At 37.8% G+C, this 15,634-nt stretch overlaps 1 protein-coding gene across 4 annotated transcripts; it reads left to right on the top strand.

The window, feature by feature from the left end:
* The first annotated feature begins 2,933 nt into the window (after window positions 1–2,933).
* LOC103698726 lies at window positions 2,934–12,553 on the top strand. 4 transcript variants are annotated; one of them, XM_039116955.1, is made up of 5 exons: window positions 2,934–5,424; window positions 5,619–5,688; window positions 5,795–5,927; window positions 11,243–11,337; window positions 12,137–12,553. In XM_039116955.1, the coding sequence occupies exon 1, from the start codon at window positions 4,118–4,120 to the stop codon at window positions 5,090–5,092; it is 975 nt and encodes a 324-aa protein (XP_038972883.1). In that variant the 5' UTR covers window positions 2,934–4,117; the 3' UTR covers window positions 5,093–5,424; window positions 5,619–5,688; window positions 5,795–5,927; window positions 11,243–11,337; window positions 12,137–12,553. The 4 variants fall into 4 exon arrangements, with proteins under 4 accessions (XP_038972883.1, XP_038972885.1, XP_038972884.1 ...); XM_039116957.1 differs by lacking the exon at window positions 11,243–11,337; XM_039116956.1 differs by lacking the exon at window positions 11,243–11,337 and having other exon boundaries at window positions 11,675–12,553.
* The last annotated feature ends 3,081 nt before the right edge of the window (window positions 12,554–15,634 follow it).

Raw genomic sequence — 15,634 nt, 5'->3', positions numbered from 1 at the left:
TGCCACTATCATTAGATCAGCTAGAAATAGAATGATCAAAGGATGATGTCGAAAGTAATGCAAGTCTAGATGTTTTGATCTTTAAGTATTTTTATTACTATCACACTATCAGTTTTAAAGAAGGAAGAAGAGGGTATAGCTAAGGCTATGATTAAATTATGCTTTTACTACTCATGCTGGTAAATTAGAATTCTAGTATAAAACTAAAAGCAAGTAATTTAAAGATATATAAAGGTAAAGATATAAATCAACATGTTTCATTGATGGGTGAAACAACTTTTTGTTCAAATTACAATTCATCATTTATAACAAAACTATAGAAAAACCATCGAATTCTTGGCACGTCACTATCTTCAGTGATTTCAACAGTTCGCCCAATGATTCCATGCACTGCACGTTCAGCATGACCACAAGACTATTCATATTCCAAGATAAAATCAACATCCTTCAGCCTATGCCTGCACACATCATGGTCGAGCCCTATTCTTTTGGCCTGCATTTTTTATACTTTTCCTGGTCAAACTATCGTAGCCAAATCTTGTTAGGCCTAACAAAGATCACATAACTTTCATCTGTCCTGATCTCTTAGATTTGTTTATATTGATGGCACCCAGGTTATTGAGATGAGGTGTAAACAATGCCCTAACTATAACCAAACTTAATGCCACTAAATTCTGCAATTGTCAATACTTCATTCTATCTAAGTAATACAAATCCTGCACGAGAACTTTTCATGCATGCCCTAACCATCAGCCCCACACAATGATCAAAAGAGATATCTCAAACCTTAACAGCTATACTAGCCGACAATTCTAGATTATCGAAGAACCAAAAAAAAAATTCTAACAACTATAATAGTAGTTAGTCATATCTAAGTAATAGAAACTTGTACTAGAATTTGTTATTGTCATAACCAACATCTTGATCAAGCCTCAATAACTATGCCGGTTGACAATGGCAAATTATCGAAAAATAATAAAAGTACCAACCCTAACAATTAAAATATACGCTAGCTGGCAATGCCTCACTATCAGAGCAAGGTAGAATCTTGTCCATTAATTATGCAACGACGAATCAAAGTTTACATACGACACCTACCCCTTATAGTAATCAAACATCTTTAAATTTGTAACTAAACCTAATGCTACTATTTACCTAACTACCATGTTCTCACTCCCACGGTATACGGTCACCTGCGGTATCGTTGCCTCTAGTCTGACCTAATTGCACCGCCACCTACCTAGGCTAGCCAACGACGTGTCCTCGAACCTTACCATGGATTGTGATCCTTGGTGCGTAACGTAAAGCGCCACCCCCAACTCTGACAAACTCAAACTAAACTCTCGGATGACGTCTGGTGTCAGAGTGGACCCAGCAGAAAGCGCCGGTCGGTAACAAAATAGAGATAAAAAAAATAAATCAAAACAATGACATTCCACAATTAATTTCCTAGCTCCAAATCCAACTCTCCACCTGCCAATTAACCTTTAAGACAACAATCCTATTAATTCGAGTAATATGTAAAAGGAAAGGAATTAAGGAGGAGAGAGAAATTCTTTTTTAAAGAAGGAAAGAAAATTAATTTAGTGGGAATAAGACGTAGAGAACATTCGCCACGTAATACGGAATACCGCTTCATGAAGCGCCTCGTGTTCGGCCCCGTATTATTCATCTCCCAAAAAATCGAAATATTCGCCACTTTTTTTCCTTTAAATACCACTTAGCTCCTCCATATTCCCTACACAAGACGTCTCTCCACCCTCACTCTCTGAAAATTTTCTCCTCCTTTTCTCTGTACTTCGCTTTCTTGGTTTCTGACAGAGATTATCTGGTTTGAGGAAGGGGGGGTGTTCTTTCTCTTGAACATTTCTCCAAATCCCCCCGTACTCTATCAGTTGTCTCTCTAAAAAAAAATATTTACCTTCTATCTGGCAGATAGAGCGGGGTGGTGGGCCTCTCTTTCTGTCTAAAATATTTGGTGGGTACTGTCATGGGTGGGGGATAATTTTTTCTCTTTTTTTTTATTTTTTTATTTTTGTTTTAGGTATAGAAAGGGACGGGGCTGGGGATGCGGTCCATGCGGAGGAGGGGGGCGTGGCATGGAGGGTACCAGCAGCAGCGTAGGGACAGGGGGTGGGTGGGGGCCACCGCGAGGCCGCCGCCACGGTACGGCAGGCCGCCGCCATCGCCATCGCCTGGTAGTATACGCACTCTTTGCCCCAACTCTCTCTCACACGCGCGCGCGCGCACACACATAAAAATCGCGACTTTGGCGTGCGTTTTCTGGGCTTCATTCGAGGGTTCTTCGTGTTTGCTTTCTCCCAGAAGTGGCAGAGTTTAATACTTTCGTTGCATCTTCTGTTGCATGGACGACTTGCTGGGTTTTTGATACTTAAGTATTTGATCTTGCTTTTGTTTTCTTTCATTTGTTGTCGGTCAAATGAGGGATTTGAATGGGTTTTGCTCTCTCTTGCTTTGTCTTTTTCCTCCAAAGTTCATATTTTGCTTCTACATATATTTTTCCTGCTGCATGGGTGATATGAGCGAAACCTATGGGTTATGAGATGCTTGAAGTTCAGAGTTTTTTTCTTTTTTTCTTTTTTTTTGGATGTTGTTTTCGATCCGGTATAGGCATGTGTGGATGAGTGATTCCTGAGGGGTTTTACCCTCATCAGCTTTTGGTCGTGGGAGTGTTTATCATTTGCCCCCTAGAGCTTCTCTCTTTTTCTGGATTTTTTTCGTTGCTGAGGACAGTGAGCGAATCCTTTGCGTTTATATTCTTAAAGTTTTGGTTTTTATTGATACTGTATTTGATTTGGCTTAAGTAAGTGGAGTTGGGTGACTCTTGGGGTTTTTCTACCTTAAAACAATGGATGTTATACTTTCTTTTCACTCTTTTGCTTCGCAGAGAAGAAAAGTTTGCTCTATTTTTTTGTCCCGAAGTTTTTTTTTTGTACCAAAAAAAAGTTTAGTTTTTGGGATTTGTTTGGGGGTGCTATGACCGAATCCTGTGGGTTTCAGATGCTTAAAGCTCTAATTTTTATTGATGTTGTGCTTGGTTTGGTATAGCTATTTGGAGATGGGGTATTCTCGGGTTTTGATACGGTTTTACTCAATTTATTTATTTCTTTATTCTTTTTTGTGCATGGTATTGTGATGGAATCTTATTCGATTCTGAAAGTTCTATTTTGTTTAATATTGAGTTTTTTTGGGGTATTGGTATGAATTTAATATATCGTTTCTGCATTCTGTTGTGCTTTGTGAATATGGAGTCTGATCTGAATGTCAGGTTTTTCCTCTCCCATTAGGTATTCACTATATGATGTTTAGCTGATTTGTTTATGCTTACACAAAGGGGAAAAATAAAAAGATGTAGAGTCCTTTGATTCATTTCTGTTGTTTATGTATATCTGCATGTAGTTCTTTGCTTATGCCTCTGGCAGTAATTCTTTATATATGGAGAGCTTTCCGGTCTATTTTGATTGTTCCTCTATGTGATTGTGGCCAAGGATCAAGTTCGGGATGGCTATCTTATTAATTGGAGTTGTTTAGGAAATTTGATTTTGTTACGTCGTATTTTAGCTGAAAGCTGAGCTAGTTACTGTTTAGGGACTGAAAATGGAACGTAGTCATTTTGCCACAACTGAATACCATTTAATGTCTTGATGCAACAATAAAGGAGAACGGTGGAAAATGATTGAATTTTTTTTTTTAAACATAAATAATTGTGAATGGTTTCTATCACTTATATATTTTCTTCAATAACCTGAATTATAAGTTAATATCAATGCCTTTGGTTCTCTATTTTCTTTAATCGCTTGAACTGTGGAGGTTCTCTAGAGAAGTATGCTTTCGTATTTGTATTTTATGGTAGTTGTGTCAAGAATTTGGATATATTTTTGGCATTTCAAGTTCAGATGGGTTTGTTCTCTTAGAAAATGGAAATGCTTAATGTTTCCTTAACTGGTTGTGCCTTTTCTTCTATTTTCAGTAAAGTTTATTCCTTTTTGCAAAAAAAATAGGGACATCAGAGTGTTCGGTTCCTCTGTGGGAGAAGAATTTCTGCACTGAGGTGTGCCGAATCCCATGGCATAGGATTTGTGATGTCAAGAATGTGATGGGGTGGTATGATGACATTGTCAAATGGAATGATTCAGCAGGAGAAGAGGCTTTCAGGAATGCAAAGGCCCGGTACTGGGCAGAGATTAATGGTCTCCACTGTAATCTTCCTCTGCCTGATCCTGATATGCATATTGACATGGTTTCTGATGATGCATATATTGATCCTCAGCTAGTAGAGGATCTAGAAGATGTGTATAAACAGCCATCTGGTGCAAGTTCTCCTGGAGGTTCTTCTAGTGTTGCAGATAAACCAATTCTGGCAACTGGATGGTTTCAATCAAAGGATCCAGGTCTGCATGAATGTCGCATTCCATCGGTGGTGGGGGATTCTGATGATCTATTCCCCATGAATGACACCAAACCTGAGCCTCATACTGTAAATGCTGAATGTGGCGATGCATCAAAGTTAGTCAGCAGGGATGAAGGTAGTGGTGAGAATGGTAACTCTCTCAATATGCCCATTCCTACTGTTGCAGATGAACTAGTACCAATGATTGGATGGATTGACATAAAGGATATTGTTCCAGAAGGGTGGGGAGATGACACTGAAGCTGAGCCTGTAAATGGTGATAATAATACTAACTCTGGCAATGCAGCAAATTTCATTGAATGGATTGACATAAAGGATATTGTTCCGGATGGGTGGGGGGATGACACTGAAGCTGAGCCTGTAAATGGTGATAATAATGGCAATGCAGCAAATTCGATCAGTTGGGATAAAGTCTCTGACAATTATGTTGGCTCAAAGAATAGTGGCTGGGGTAGTAGAGCTGTGCAGGATAGTTGCAATGTGTCGAATCAGAGCAGTGTTTGGGATGGTGGAGTTTTGCGGGATGGTTCATGGGTCAATCAAGGGGGATGTTCATGGGGGCATTGGGAGAACAAGACTAATGGCAGAAAGCGGAACAGAAACCGCTTTGGATCAAGATATGCTAATCTAAGATTCCAGGGGGAAGATCGCCGCACATAAAATAACTTGAGAAACTGCAGGGGAAAGAAGTGGACACACTATGGTTATGATAGTGTGAGATAAACCACCTCATGCTATGGGACAATGGAGCTCCATGCATTGTTTTGGTCCAATAAATCATCAAAGATCAGGCGAATCAATCCATGCATGGCAATGAAGAAATATTGTCCGAATATGTTTGATCATGTTTGTTGATTTGTCGATCTTTCTCATGAGAACCTGCATTAAGGGACAAGAAAATTGCTTTACCTTTGACATGGAATTGGGCATACAGTGTCAACCTATGCTGTTATTGAAGCTTTGTATTTTGCTTTCTTGCATGAGAAGTCTATGTAATTCTTCATTTGTTGTAATTTGGTATTATTGTGCTATATAGTATTCAGTGAGCTATTTTGAGTGCCTACTTGTCTGTGATTCACATATTTTTCACTCTTCTTCTTCTTCTTCGTCTTGGCATGCTAGTTTTGCATGTTCAAGTGTTCTTTCACTAATTTATGCACTGAGCTTATCAAATTTCTCAATGCAGATGCTGTTATCTACTGGTCTTTGTTTCTTGATATACATGGATCCCAGAAAACTAACATAAATTTATGAAGGTGCTGTATATCTTACCATATTTATTGGTATCTAAAGGTTGTTTATGATACCAAACTTTGTAGAGTCCCACATTCTTGAGTAATGTCTTCATGCATCTTTTTGCAGGCCATAGTATGCTCTGTTAGTCTGTCTTGTAGCTTCTGCAGTTAGCGCACAGTCAGCCTGAAAGTGCTGGTACAAAGCTGATGAACCTTTTGATGGTCAAACGTTGAAAGATTGACAAGAGGACAAAAAACGGGTAACAGTGTTAAATTATTGGATGACTCTGTCTGTGGTCAAACATTGAATTAAAGATTGGTGAGAAGTGTTTTTTTGCTGCAGGGTATCATGTTTAGTATCATTACAGTGAATACTTGTTACTGACAAAGATTCCCAAAAAAATGTGTCTATAATGTTAATGCATGCCATACATGCATTTTGTTGAAACCAGGCAAATATGATAGAGATAACATATACAATGGATATGTTTTTGTTGAAATTATGAAAATATGGTAAAGCTGTCAACAATTATAAATGTCTGTGGGTGTTATATTGCTTTAATAACAAGTGTTTGGCATTCATTCAGTTGACTGCCTATGTGGATTTTCATTTGCTTTGATGGCAAGTGTTTATGATAAATTCAGTCCCATGTTTAAGCACTTCCTAATCTCATGCCTTTTCCATCCTTTGCATTTGCACATGACAAAGAAGTTATATCTTCTACTATATTTCATGTCTGTGGTCTGCATGTTTATGCTCATCACTACTATTCCCAGTACGAATCATGCATTAGATTTAGTTTTCTGCTATATGTCGTGACTGTGTACTGAATATTTATTCTCATCACTATGATTCCCAATATGAATCATGCATTAGATTTAACCTCTAGACTTGAATGCATATCACGTATATGTAATTACCTATTGGTTTATGTGGTTGTAGGCGAGAATTTTAATTATTACAAGTATAGTGGAGTGGAAGAATTAAGGCTCATAAATATGCTGAAGATGTGGAAGGGGAAATATTCTGCTTCTTGCTTATTATCGAGATGAAGGGATTTTGAGATAGATTAAGGCCAACAGAAGATTGTTGAATTTTAGGATGTGTGGGCTCAAGTCTCCAAAGAGACAAAAGAGTTAGTTCTTTGTGAATTTGATGTGTATGCTGCAATTGTAGCAACCAAACTAGGATAAGGGCTCGTTTTAACCATAGACAGCTTCTTGCTTATTATCGAGATGAAGGGATTTTGAGAAAGATCAAAGCCAACAGAAGATTGTTGAATTTTAGAATGTGTGGGCTCAAAAGTCTCCAAAGACACAAGAGACAAAAGAGTTACTTCTTTGTGAATTTTATGCCTAAGCTGCAATTATAGCAACCAAACTAGGATAAGTGCTCATTTTAAGCATTAGACAGCATGACGCCAGAACCATGGCAAGGATACAAGTGTTGAAAAGCTTAACCACTTGCAGTTAATGTACCATAGCTTAAATACTTCGTTCTCTTTGCTTCGTATTTTGAGAATGAAAATGCTTCATCTTCCCAAAAACCTCCTCAAAATGGCTGTAGACCACATCCCTTTAGGAACTGCCAAGGGCAAAGGTGGCCCCTAATTAACAGGCAAACCCCATGTATCATACCATAGACCAGGATTACACTGCACATTTTCTGGTGGTTCTTCTAGAAACATGGCAGCAATGTTTTGGGAATCTGAAGGGGATTTTTGAAGATGGCAGCTTTTCTAGATGGTAAAATCTGTTCCTGCTATAAAATCCCATATGAGAATAGGCCCAGAGAACTAAAATTATGTCTATGATGGAGGGTTCATGGTTCTAGGATGAGGACGGGGCCAAGCCCAGAATGTATGGGTGACACATCAGCCACAGGAGTACTCCAGCATATACACCAGGGCAACTAATGTCCAGCATATGACGATGTATGGAAGTCCCCGGCAGAGGAAAGGTCTGTAGGTGATGGCGTGTTCTGCTTCCTAGGGCTCAGAAATTGTTCCTATGGGGTGGTGCATGGCAGCTGGTATAGGTGAGGAAAGGCGGGCCACTTGAACCAGGAACCACTCTCTTAACAGGTGGCAAGAAAAGCTGAATAGGAAAGGGGATGATTGATGAAAGCCTTTGTAGTCATAAATAGAAAAAGGGTTCATATGGAGCTAGCATTTTGAGAATAGACCAAGAGACTTAAAATTATCTCAATGATGGAGGGCTTCATGGTTCTAGGTTGAGGATATCCTATGGGCTTTTGTAATCCTGCTGGAATCTTTTTTCGTTTTTAACTACCTGGTATATGGTTCTTTATGGAAAATCGGCTTCTATTATTTTTGCTTGCTGTTTTAATTAAATATTACAATTGCTGAAAATGGGGTAGTCTAGTTTTGTTTAATGAGGAGTGTGGAGGCTGTTGGTTTCATTGCTACATATCTGATCTTCTATATATTGAAGTGATTTAGAAATCATAATTAAAGAGTAGGATTGCTGAAAACATGGTAGTTTTGTTTAATGGGGATTGGAGTTTGTTGATTTCATTGTTGTATATAGAAGGGATTTAAGAATCTTACAGAATCCATATCATTAATAATTGTTCTACCTTTCTAGGTAGAATCTCCAATAATGTTTCTGGCATATTGCACTTGGAATATTTATGCTATTTATCCTGCTTGTAGAGGCCCATATTATCTAATTATAGGGTGCATACATTTGTCTAAGGTTGTTTGCTTGCAAGTTCTCCTCAACGCTTCACCTCAACCCTTCACCCAACACACACTCATGTGTATGCATATGCATGCATGTATGTGGTGCGTGTACATGTCAACTCCAATGGTTAGAGGAGTATCCTATCATTCATATTGCTTTTATATTAGTAGCCCTATGTATACAATAGGGGTGAAAATAGGTCGGGTCAGGTAATGTGTGACCCTGACCAAATCTGATTTCTTGTTCGGGTCCTAATTTTGGACCCAAACCCGACCCGATAGAAGATCGAGTTGGGTCAATTGGGTCCACCGCTATAATTTTTGACCCAACAGGTCATTCGGGTTAGATGGAGTCCATGTATAATCCGGACCCAACCCAAAAAATTTGGGCCTGATTTGGGTCCGGGTTGGGTTAACCCATCTATGGCTTCAAAACTTGTATTTGCACCCTCACGGCCTGCAGCCTGCAGGCCTAAATAAGTTTACAGATTCGGGTTGGGTTGGTTGTAACCCGCGAGCCCAAATAATTTTACAGATTCGGATCGGATCGGGTCAGGTCGTAGAATTGAAAATCCAAAATTATCCAAATTTCAAATGGGTCGAGTCGGGTCGGGTTTGAATTCAATAGACCCAGACCCAATCCGAAAAATGAAACGGGTCCAATTTTAGGACCCTGCCCCACGATTCCTCCAAAATGCGTCGGGTCGGGTCTAAGTGGGTCGGATCGGGTCGGGTCTCGGATCAACCCGACCCAGATGCAGCCTTAGTATACAACTATATGCATATATTGTCATCGTATAGGATTATTGGATCAAACTGCCTAATTTATTCCTTATCGTATCTTCGCAACCACAAACTATTCTAGTTCATGGTCTCTTCATAGGCTGAGAGTTGTTGGAAGCCAAGCGATTCCATGTAGTTCAGCCCGATAAGGGCATAGTTCGGGCCCTTAAACCCTCCCTCCCTTGATTATTGAGGACGAAAAGGTCATCAGACCCTTTTCTCTCTCTATTTCGCTCATGAGCAACATATGAGAGGAGAAAGAGAGCAATACGAGAGGAGAAAGAGCGGAGAGGAGGAGAGGGAGAGAGTGTAAGGGGGAGCAAGGAGAACTTTGGCCAAAATTTTGTATCTTGGCATAATTTCATGATATATCATAGATCTTCGTTAGGTTTACACAATGGTATAACTTTTAAAAATATATTTTGGATTAAAATTAATAAAAAGTAATGGAGATGTTGGATTCCAAAAATTAGTATCATGCTTGAGGTCTAACATGCGATATGGTTATCTATTTATGACAGCAATTTGATTGGTTTTCAATATATTAATTGCTTTTGAATAAAATTTCAATCTTAAAGTAATTTCTAGATTAATTAGGCTATTAATGCTTAATGGCTGAAAAATAAATGTGGTACCTCTTATCAGAGGCTATATTAGCCTTATTTTAAAATTTAATTTTCAAGATTTTATTTAAGTTAACATTATCAATTCAAAAATTCATGCAATTTGAATTGCATGTAAAGATATTCTAAACAATTTTTTTGGAGCATGTATTATATGTTAGTCAACTATACATACTTTTGTAGATTTAATATGAAAATAATACAATAAAGTATTTTGAAAATTTAAAATTATATAATATTGTTTAGAAGTAATTTTTGAGACAAATAGGAATTTCTAGAAATTTGTAAAATTATAAATTAATTAATTTAAATTAAAAAAATAACTCATGAAAGATCATGGATAATTTGCAAATGTATGATGATAATATATGCAGCCTTTTTCTTTTGTTGATAAGGAGTGGTTTTAAAAATTTCAGGATTAGGTGGTTAGTGATGGAGCTGAAAAGCAAGAATTTTAATAAAAGCAAGGATTAGGTGGTGACCCTGTCCACCATGACAAGTGAGAATTTTAAAAGCCATGCTTGCCATTGCTGAGTTCTGAAATGTTAGTCAGCATCTTTAATATTGTCACAGAAACTTCTCCCCCTTGAGGGTAGGAGAACCACTGTCCTATCACTCTTGGAATCCAGCAGATTACGAGGTCTACGACCTAGATGACATGGAGGAGACCAAGTTTCCGGCTGCCATACGGGCTAGTAGGGAGCAATGGGGAATGAATGAGGTGGCTACATGACTAGAAGGCAAATATTGGCAAAACAATTTAGGGATATACCAAGGTTCGCTATTAAAGAGATGGTTTACTAGGTGACCCTGTCCACCATGTCAAGTGAGAATTTTAAAAGCCGTGCTTGCATGCTTACCATTGCTGACTGCCGAAATGGTAGTCTAATGTTGTAACAGAAACTTCTTTCATCTGTGAAGCCAACCCACACACACCCCAAAAAAAAAAGTTGTCAAATATATGATGGTAAGAATGTGTGAACTTAAAGTTCAAAAGTAATTATCAAATCTACGGTAGACTATCTTGGTCGATGGAATCAAGGCCATCCATCAGATGTTTCTTCTTGAATAGAACATAATGTGATAGAATGTTTTGGACGCCTCCAGATGGTGGCTGTTATTGGTCCACTGTTCAGCTGAATATGATAGAACATATTTTAAATTCAAAATTCTATTTTATAATGTGAAAAAGTGGCTTGAGCAAATAATCTGTTAATTTTCAATTATTAGCTTTTATTTTCTGTTATAATGCCTAAAACAACCATCAAAACAGCTGATTTTTATTCTCAAGTGTACCTACTCCAGATTAATCTGGGTAAAAAAGTTATTCTTAATTTCTTGTGTATGGTAAATGATGATCTCAGTGAGGATTCATTCTTTTGAGAATATCAGTGTTATTGAAATATTGTCTTGATAGGCCACTCTAAAATGGTTCTAAAGGTTGTTCTTTTAAACCTTGCGCAGCTATAGAGAGACAAGACTAATAGGCTTCCTTAATCGCTTTTATTGGCTAAATCACAGAGATTGGAGACCGGCCCATTTAGGAGAGTCGAAGCGAGGTGAGTGGTCTAGACTTTATTGTTGTTTTCAGAGGTGTGGAGAAATCTGCTGTTGAGCAGCCTTATATTAGGTTATAGATGAATATTTCGGATTCCTGACTACATATATTTTAGTCTGCTTGCTATCCTTCACCTACATTTTTGATAGTAATTATATAGAAATCGAGTTCTGTTGCTTGACATGTATGTGAGGAGGAATGCAAGATTAGTGTGAGCTTTGCTGATGATACGGTCTAGTATCTTTCCATGTAATCTTAGCTCAGTGTTTACTTTTGTTGCTTTTACCTGTCTTGTCTTGTATTCTGTGGAGTTAGTTTGGATTTATTTTTGTTGATAGGATGGTGGATCTCAGGACATGGTTCTCCAGTTTTATAATTCCTCTATCACCTCAATTATAAGGCAATACTATTATCGTTTAGGTTGTGCTTTTGATGGCGCTTGTTGCTTTCTGGTGCTGCTTTGTACTCGGAATTTTTGTAGCTTATCCTTGTATGAGTCCTAGTGGTATAAAGTTGTATTTCTTTCATTTGATGTTAAGATCACCTCTATTGTCTTGCAAATTTCTGACTTGATTAGAACTACGGTTTATTAATCCAATCCTATCAACTTTTGCAAAGAAGTTTATTCCTGATACACTCAAGTTTTTTCTCATTACATAGATGATTAGATAGTTGCCTCCATTTTGTTTATGTGAATTCAAGTCTACCAACTGACATATAAACTCTGGGCTACGGATTGCTTGCAACCCATGCTTGTGATAACTGTTTGAAGTTTGTCTATGATCTCTTTACTTTTGCAGTAAATGGGCAAGACAAGCATTATATTCATAGGTTAAATTCAATTCTCTTCAGTTAAAGTTAGCAGAGGAGCAGCGGTCTTCAAATTATGTGTTTTTAAGCAGGTGTTTAGAATTCTTTTTTAATGGCACATGAAGCATGGTTTGAACAGTTGTCTGCGCCATCTTATGTGGCATGTACTGATGATGCGAAGAGAAACACAAATGCATATTGGATGATCTATGCCATGGATCTTGGAAACTCTTCACTTTTATCTATATTTTGTTTTGTAAATCCCGTAACTTATATGGATTATTGTTTCAGCCAGGACTGGAGCTAGTATGTAGTTAAATTACTGATGTTCTGTCTGTGCTGGCTATATGTATATGATGTCTCTGTCATTGAAGTTAAGAAAGATCTAAGTATGATTTCATTTGGAAGGGCGGTATCTGATTTTGTTCGGGAGCTTGTAAGTAGGATAGATGGAAGTAATATATTGTGTCGACTACGCAAGTGTAGAAAGCCTGTCAACAAGCGTATCCTGTATATATATAAAAGAATCAATTATCCTCCTGTGTAAAAAATCAAACTCATAGTTTTTTCATGTAAGGAAAAACATATACTGTTTGCTGAGTGTGCCTAACTTATTGCTCTTTTATTTTTTTTCTTTAGGGGAGGACGTTGTTGCATTCATGTTGGAAAATCACAGTTTTCCATATCTCCTTGCATGGAGCATGGTGCGATCATATCAAAACTACCCAATTTATTCGCGCTTTTGTCTCGTTATTTAATAAAGGACGTTGTTGCATTCATGTTAGAAAATCACAGTTGTTAATGCCCCCCTGCATGGAGCATACCAAGTTTATATTAAAACAAGATGGTGGAGAGTTGTAGTAGATGAAAGGTTGGTAATTGCTATGGTTTAGTGCTGGCACCATGGTGAATGTCGCAAGCTACAGAATCAGAATCATCCATCACCAAACTCATTCATGTGCATGCAAAAAATTTCAGTCATTTATAGGAGATAATTGTTCTGAGCCTTAAAATGTTTCTGTTGGTGACAAAATGCCGTTTTGGACTCAGAAATCACACTAATCCCGAGCTGAGTAGCACGAAGAACACCGTTCATGCTCTTTCCAGGCACATTCTGAACAACGTTTATTACCAATTTATGGAATTATGGTCAACCATTATCTTTTTAGGTGGATAAATTCATTTTTCTTGCATGCGAGAAATACTAGCATGGTGAAGGCACCTTGGTTGCTGTACTGAGAAGCAGTTGCAGTCTTTGCTCACGGCTGTATTTCTATTTGAAGTTTCACATTGTGATTGTTTTTAATAAAAAAAATTGTTGGATCAAAATAAGACAAGCCTGTTATTGCTGGTATAAACAGCAAATAATAGTAGCAGCTTGATTAAGCTTTAGAAGTTTCCTCAAGAACATAATTCTTAGCAGAACTTTGTATCATGCCTTGTGGCTCATGGCCTCATGGGTAAGGATGATATTTTCTTATGTAGACTTAACCCGACAGAGTGAGATTGACACACATTGATTACACCATCTGTTTGACTGACTGCAGAGCAGAGGGGATGGTTTCTTTGGGAATTTCGGGGTGTATCCTTGGATCTTTATCTTTTTAACAAAACATACCAACAGAACTGGAAAACTAGATCCATAAATGACAGTTTTGAGATCAGGAAATAGTCTCTTGACTCCATATATCAATTTTTATTCCAAGGGTATGCTTTCTAGTAATTTTAAGAATATGCCAATTATCTTACTAGCTTTCTCACCTTTATAAATATTATAACACCACCCCTAGAAAATTTTTTCAATAAACTGAATCTATTGCTTTTTTTCTAATTCAACTTTCAAATAGATTAGAAACTAAGATTCCTGTTTCTTCCCTCGAATATACATTGCATATGCTTCATTGCTAGTTTTCTAAGAATAATATACCTGATTAGCAAACTATTTTATCTCAAGACTGCGAATGATACTACAATCTTTGTACGGAACTTGGAAAACTTACAAATAATTTGAGATCAATTAGCAGTCCTTTAAGTAATATTTTTAGTTGATAAACTCGATTGTCCCTCAGCCCCTTTTTTTAGTTGATAAACTCTTACAAGAGATTGCAAACTGTTTTAGTCCGTATCAAACTCAGAACTTAGAAAAGCAAGTTTTTATTTTATTCAATAACTAATTATATTTTGAGAAAGGAGTGGATTTTTTTTTTGTAGTCCTTAGAAGAGATTGAGAGACTTCGAGTCCATTTGTGTCAACCAGAATTTTTTGAGCCGAAAAGCGCTTGTGCTAGTTAGAGAAGGTGGTTAGGGCATTTGAGTGGGAAAAAAAAAAAAGGTGAAAATCGCTATGGTTATGATAATTGATGCATTGTGAGATTTTTGAGGTTTTGAAGTTTTTCACCTGTTTCTATTTAAAAGTGTGTATATGAGTATTTATTATTGCTACAAATAGCATATTCGACACAAGCAATAATACACCTCTTGGAAAACCTTTGATTAATTAACTTGGAGTGAGCTCTCAAGGAGGGAGATGAAACCTTACCTTATTTTGTAGAAGGGAAAGTGGAGGACAAGATAGAGATGGAAATGGAGTGGAAAGAAGAGGACAACAATGAGGATGTCGAGGAGATAAGAGAGCTGCATTAGTATCTTGAGAGATGTGTGTTCTGATTGAATGGGAGGCTTCGCCACCTTTGGTTTTACTAAATAAGCATTATGTGTATATTAGGTTGCTTTGTCAGCGATACGATGCTGGCCGAATTCATAGTTATTGAGAGAAGGTGTTGTCAGAAAAATCGAATAACCTTTCCCTCCAACTACTTTTCTGATATTCTTACATGGGCTGAGCGATTCATGTATATCTCCAAGGGTGTGATCAGTCCATGAATCACTCCTAGTTTGTTGTTCTATTAACACTTCTGCCTCCTATATGTACCTCACAGTTCAATAGGAAAGCATAGAGATTTCATCCGCTATATGGTATCAGAGCTCTCTTTCCTCCAACGAGAAGAAAGCGATCTTTTCTTTTTCTCATGGCTTCCAGCGATTCCTTTAATGCTACCCTTGCTGTTGTTAATAACCCCACCACCACTACTCCATAGCTAATCTCAATCAATGAAGCAACCCAACTTCCTTCGAAGCTCACGTCATCTAACTTCCCCTCTTAGCGTGCACAATTTGTCTCCCTCCTCATCGGCTATGATCTCATACGCTATGTTGACGGTACAAACCCATGTCCACCGAAGGAAGACATGTCCTACTTCTCCTCCTCAGCCTCAACATCTCCATCTCCAACGTATCTTCTCTGGTTTCGGCAGGACAAGCTCCTGCTTCATGCAATCTTGGCTTCAGTTTTCAAAGCCGTTATCCCACTGATTGCTATATCGGAGATGTCTCATATAGCTTGGTCAAAACTTACTCGATTCTATGCCAATCGTTCTCGTGCCAGAGTCATGCAGCTAAAAGAGGATCTTACCCATATCCAACGTGGT

Source organism: Phoenix dactylifera, unplaced genomic scaffold (genome assembly GCF_009389715.1).
Source record: "Phoenix dactylifera cultivar Barhee BC4 unplaced genomic scaffold, palm_55x_up_171113_PBpolish2nd_filt_p 000146F, whole genome shotgun sequence".
NCBI lineage: Eukaryota > Viridiplantae > Streptophyta > Magnoliopsida > Arecales > Arecaceae > Phoenix > Phoenix dactylifera.
This window is presented reverse-complemented; position numbering and strand designations above follow the sequence as displayed.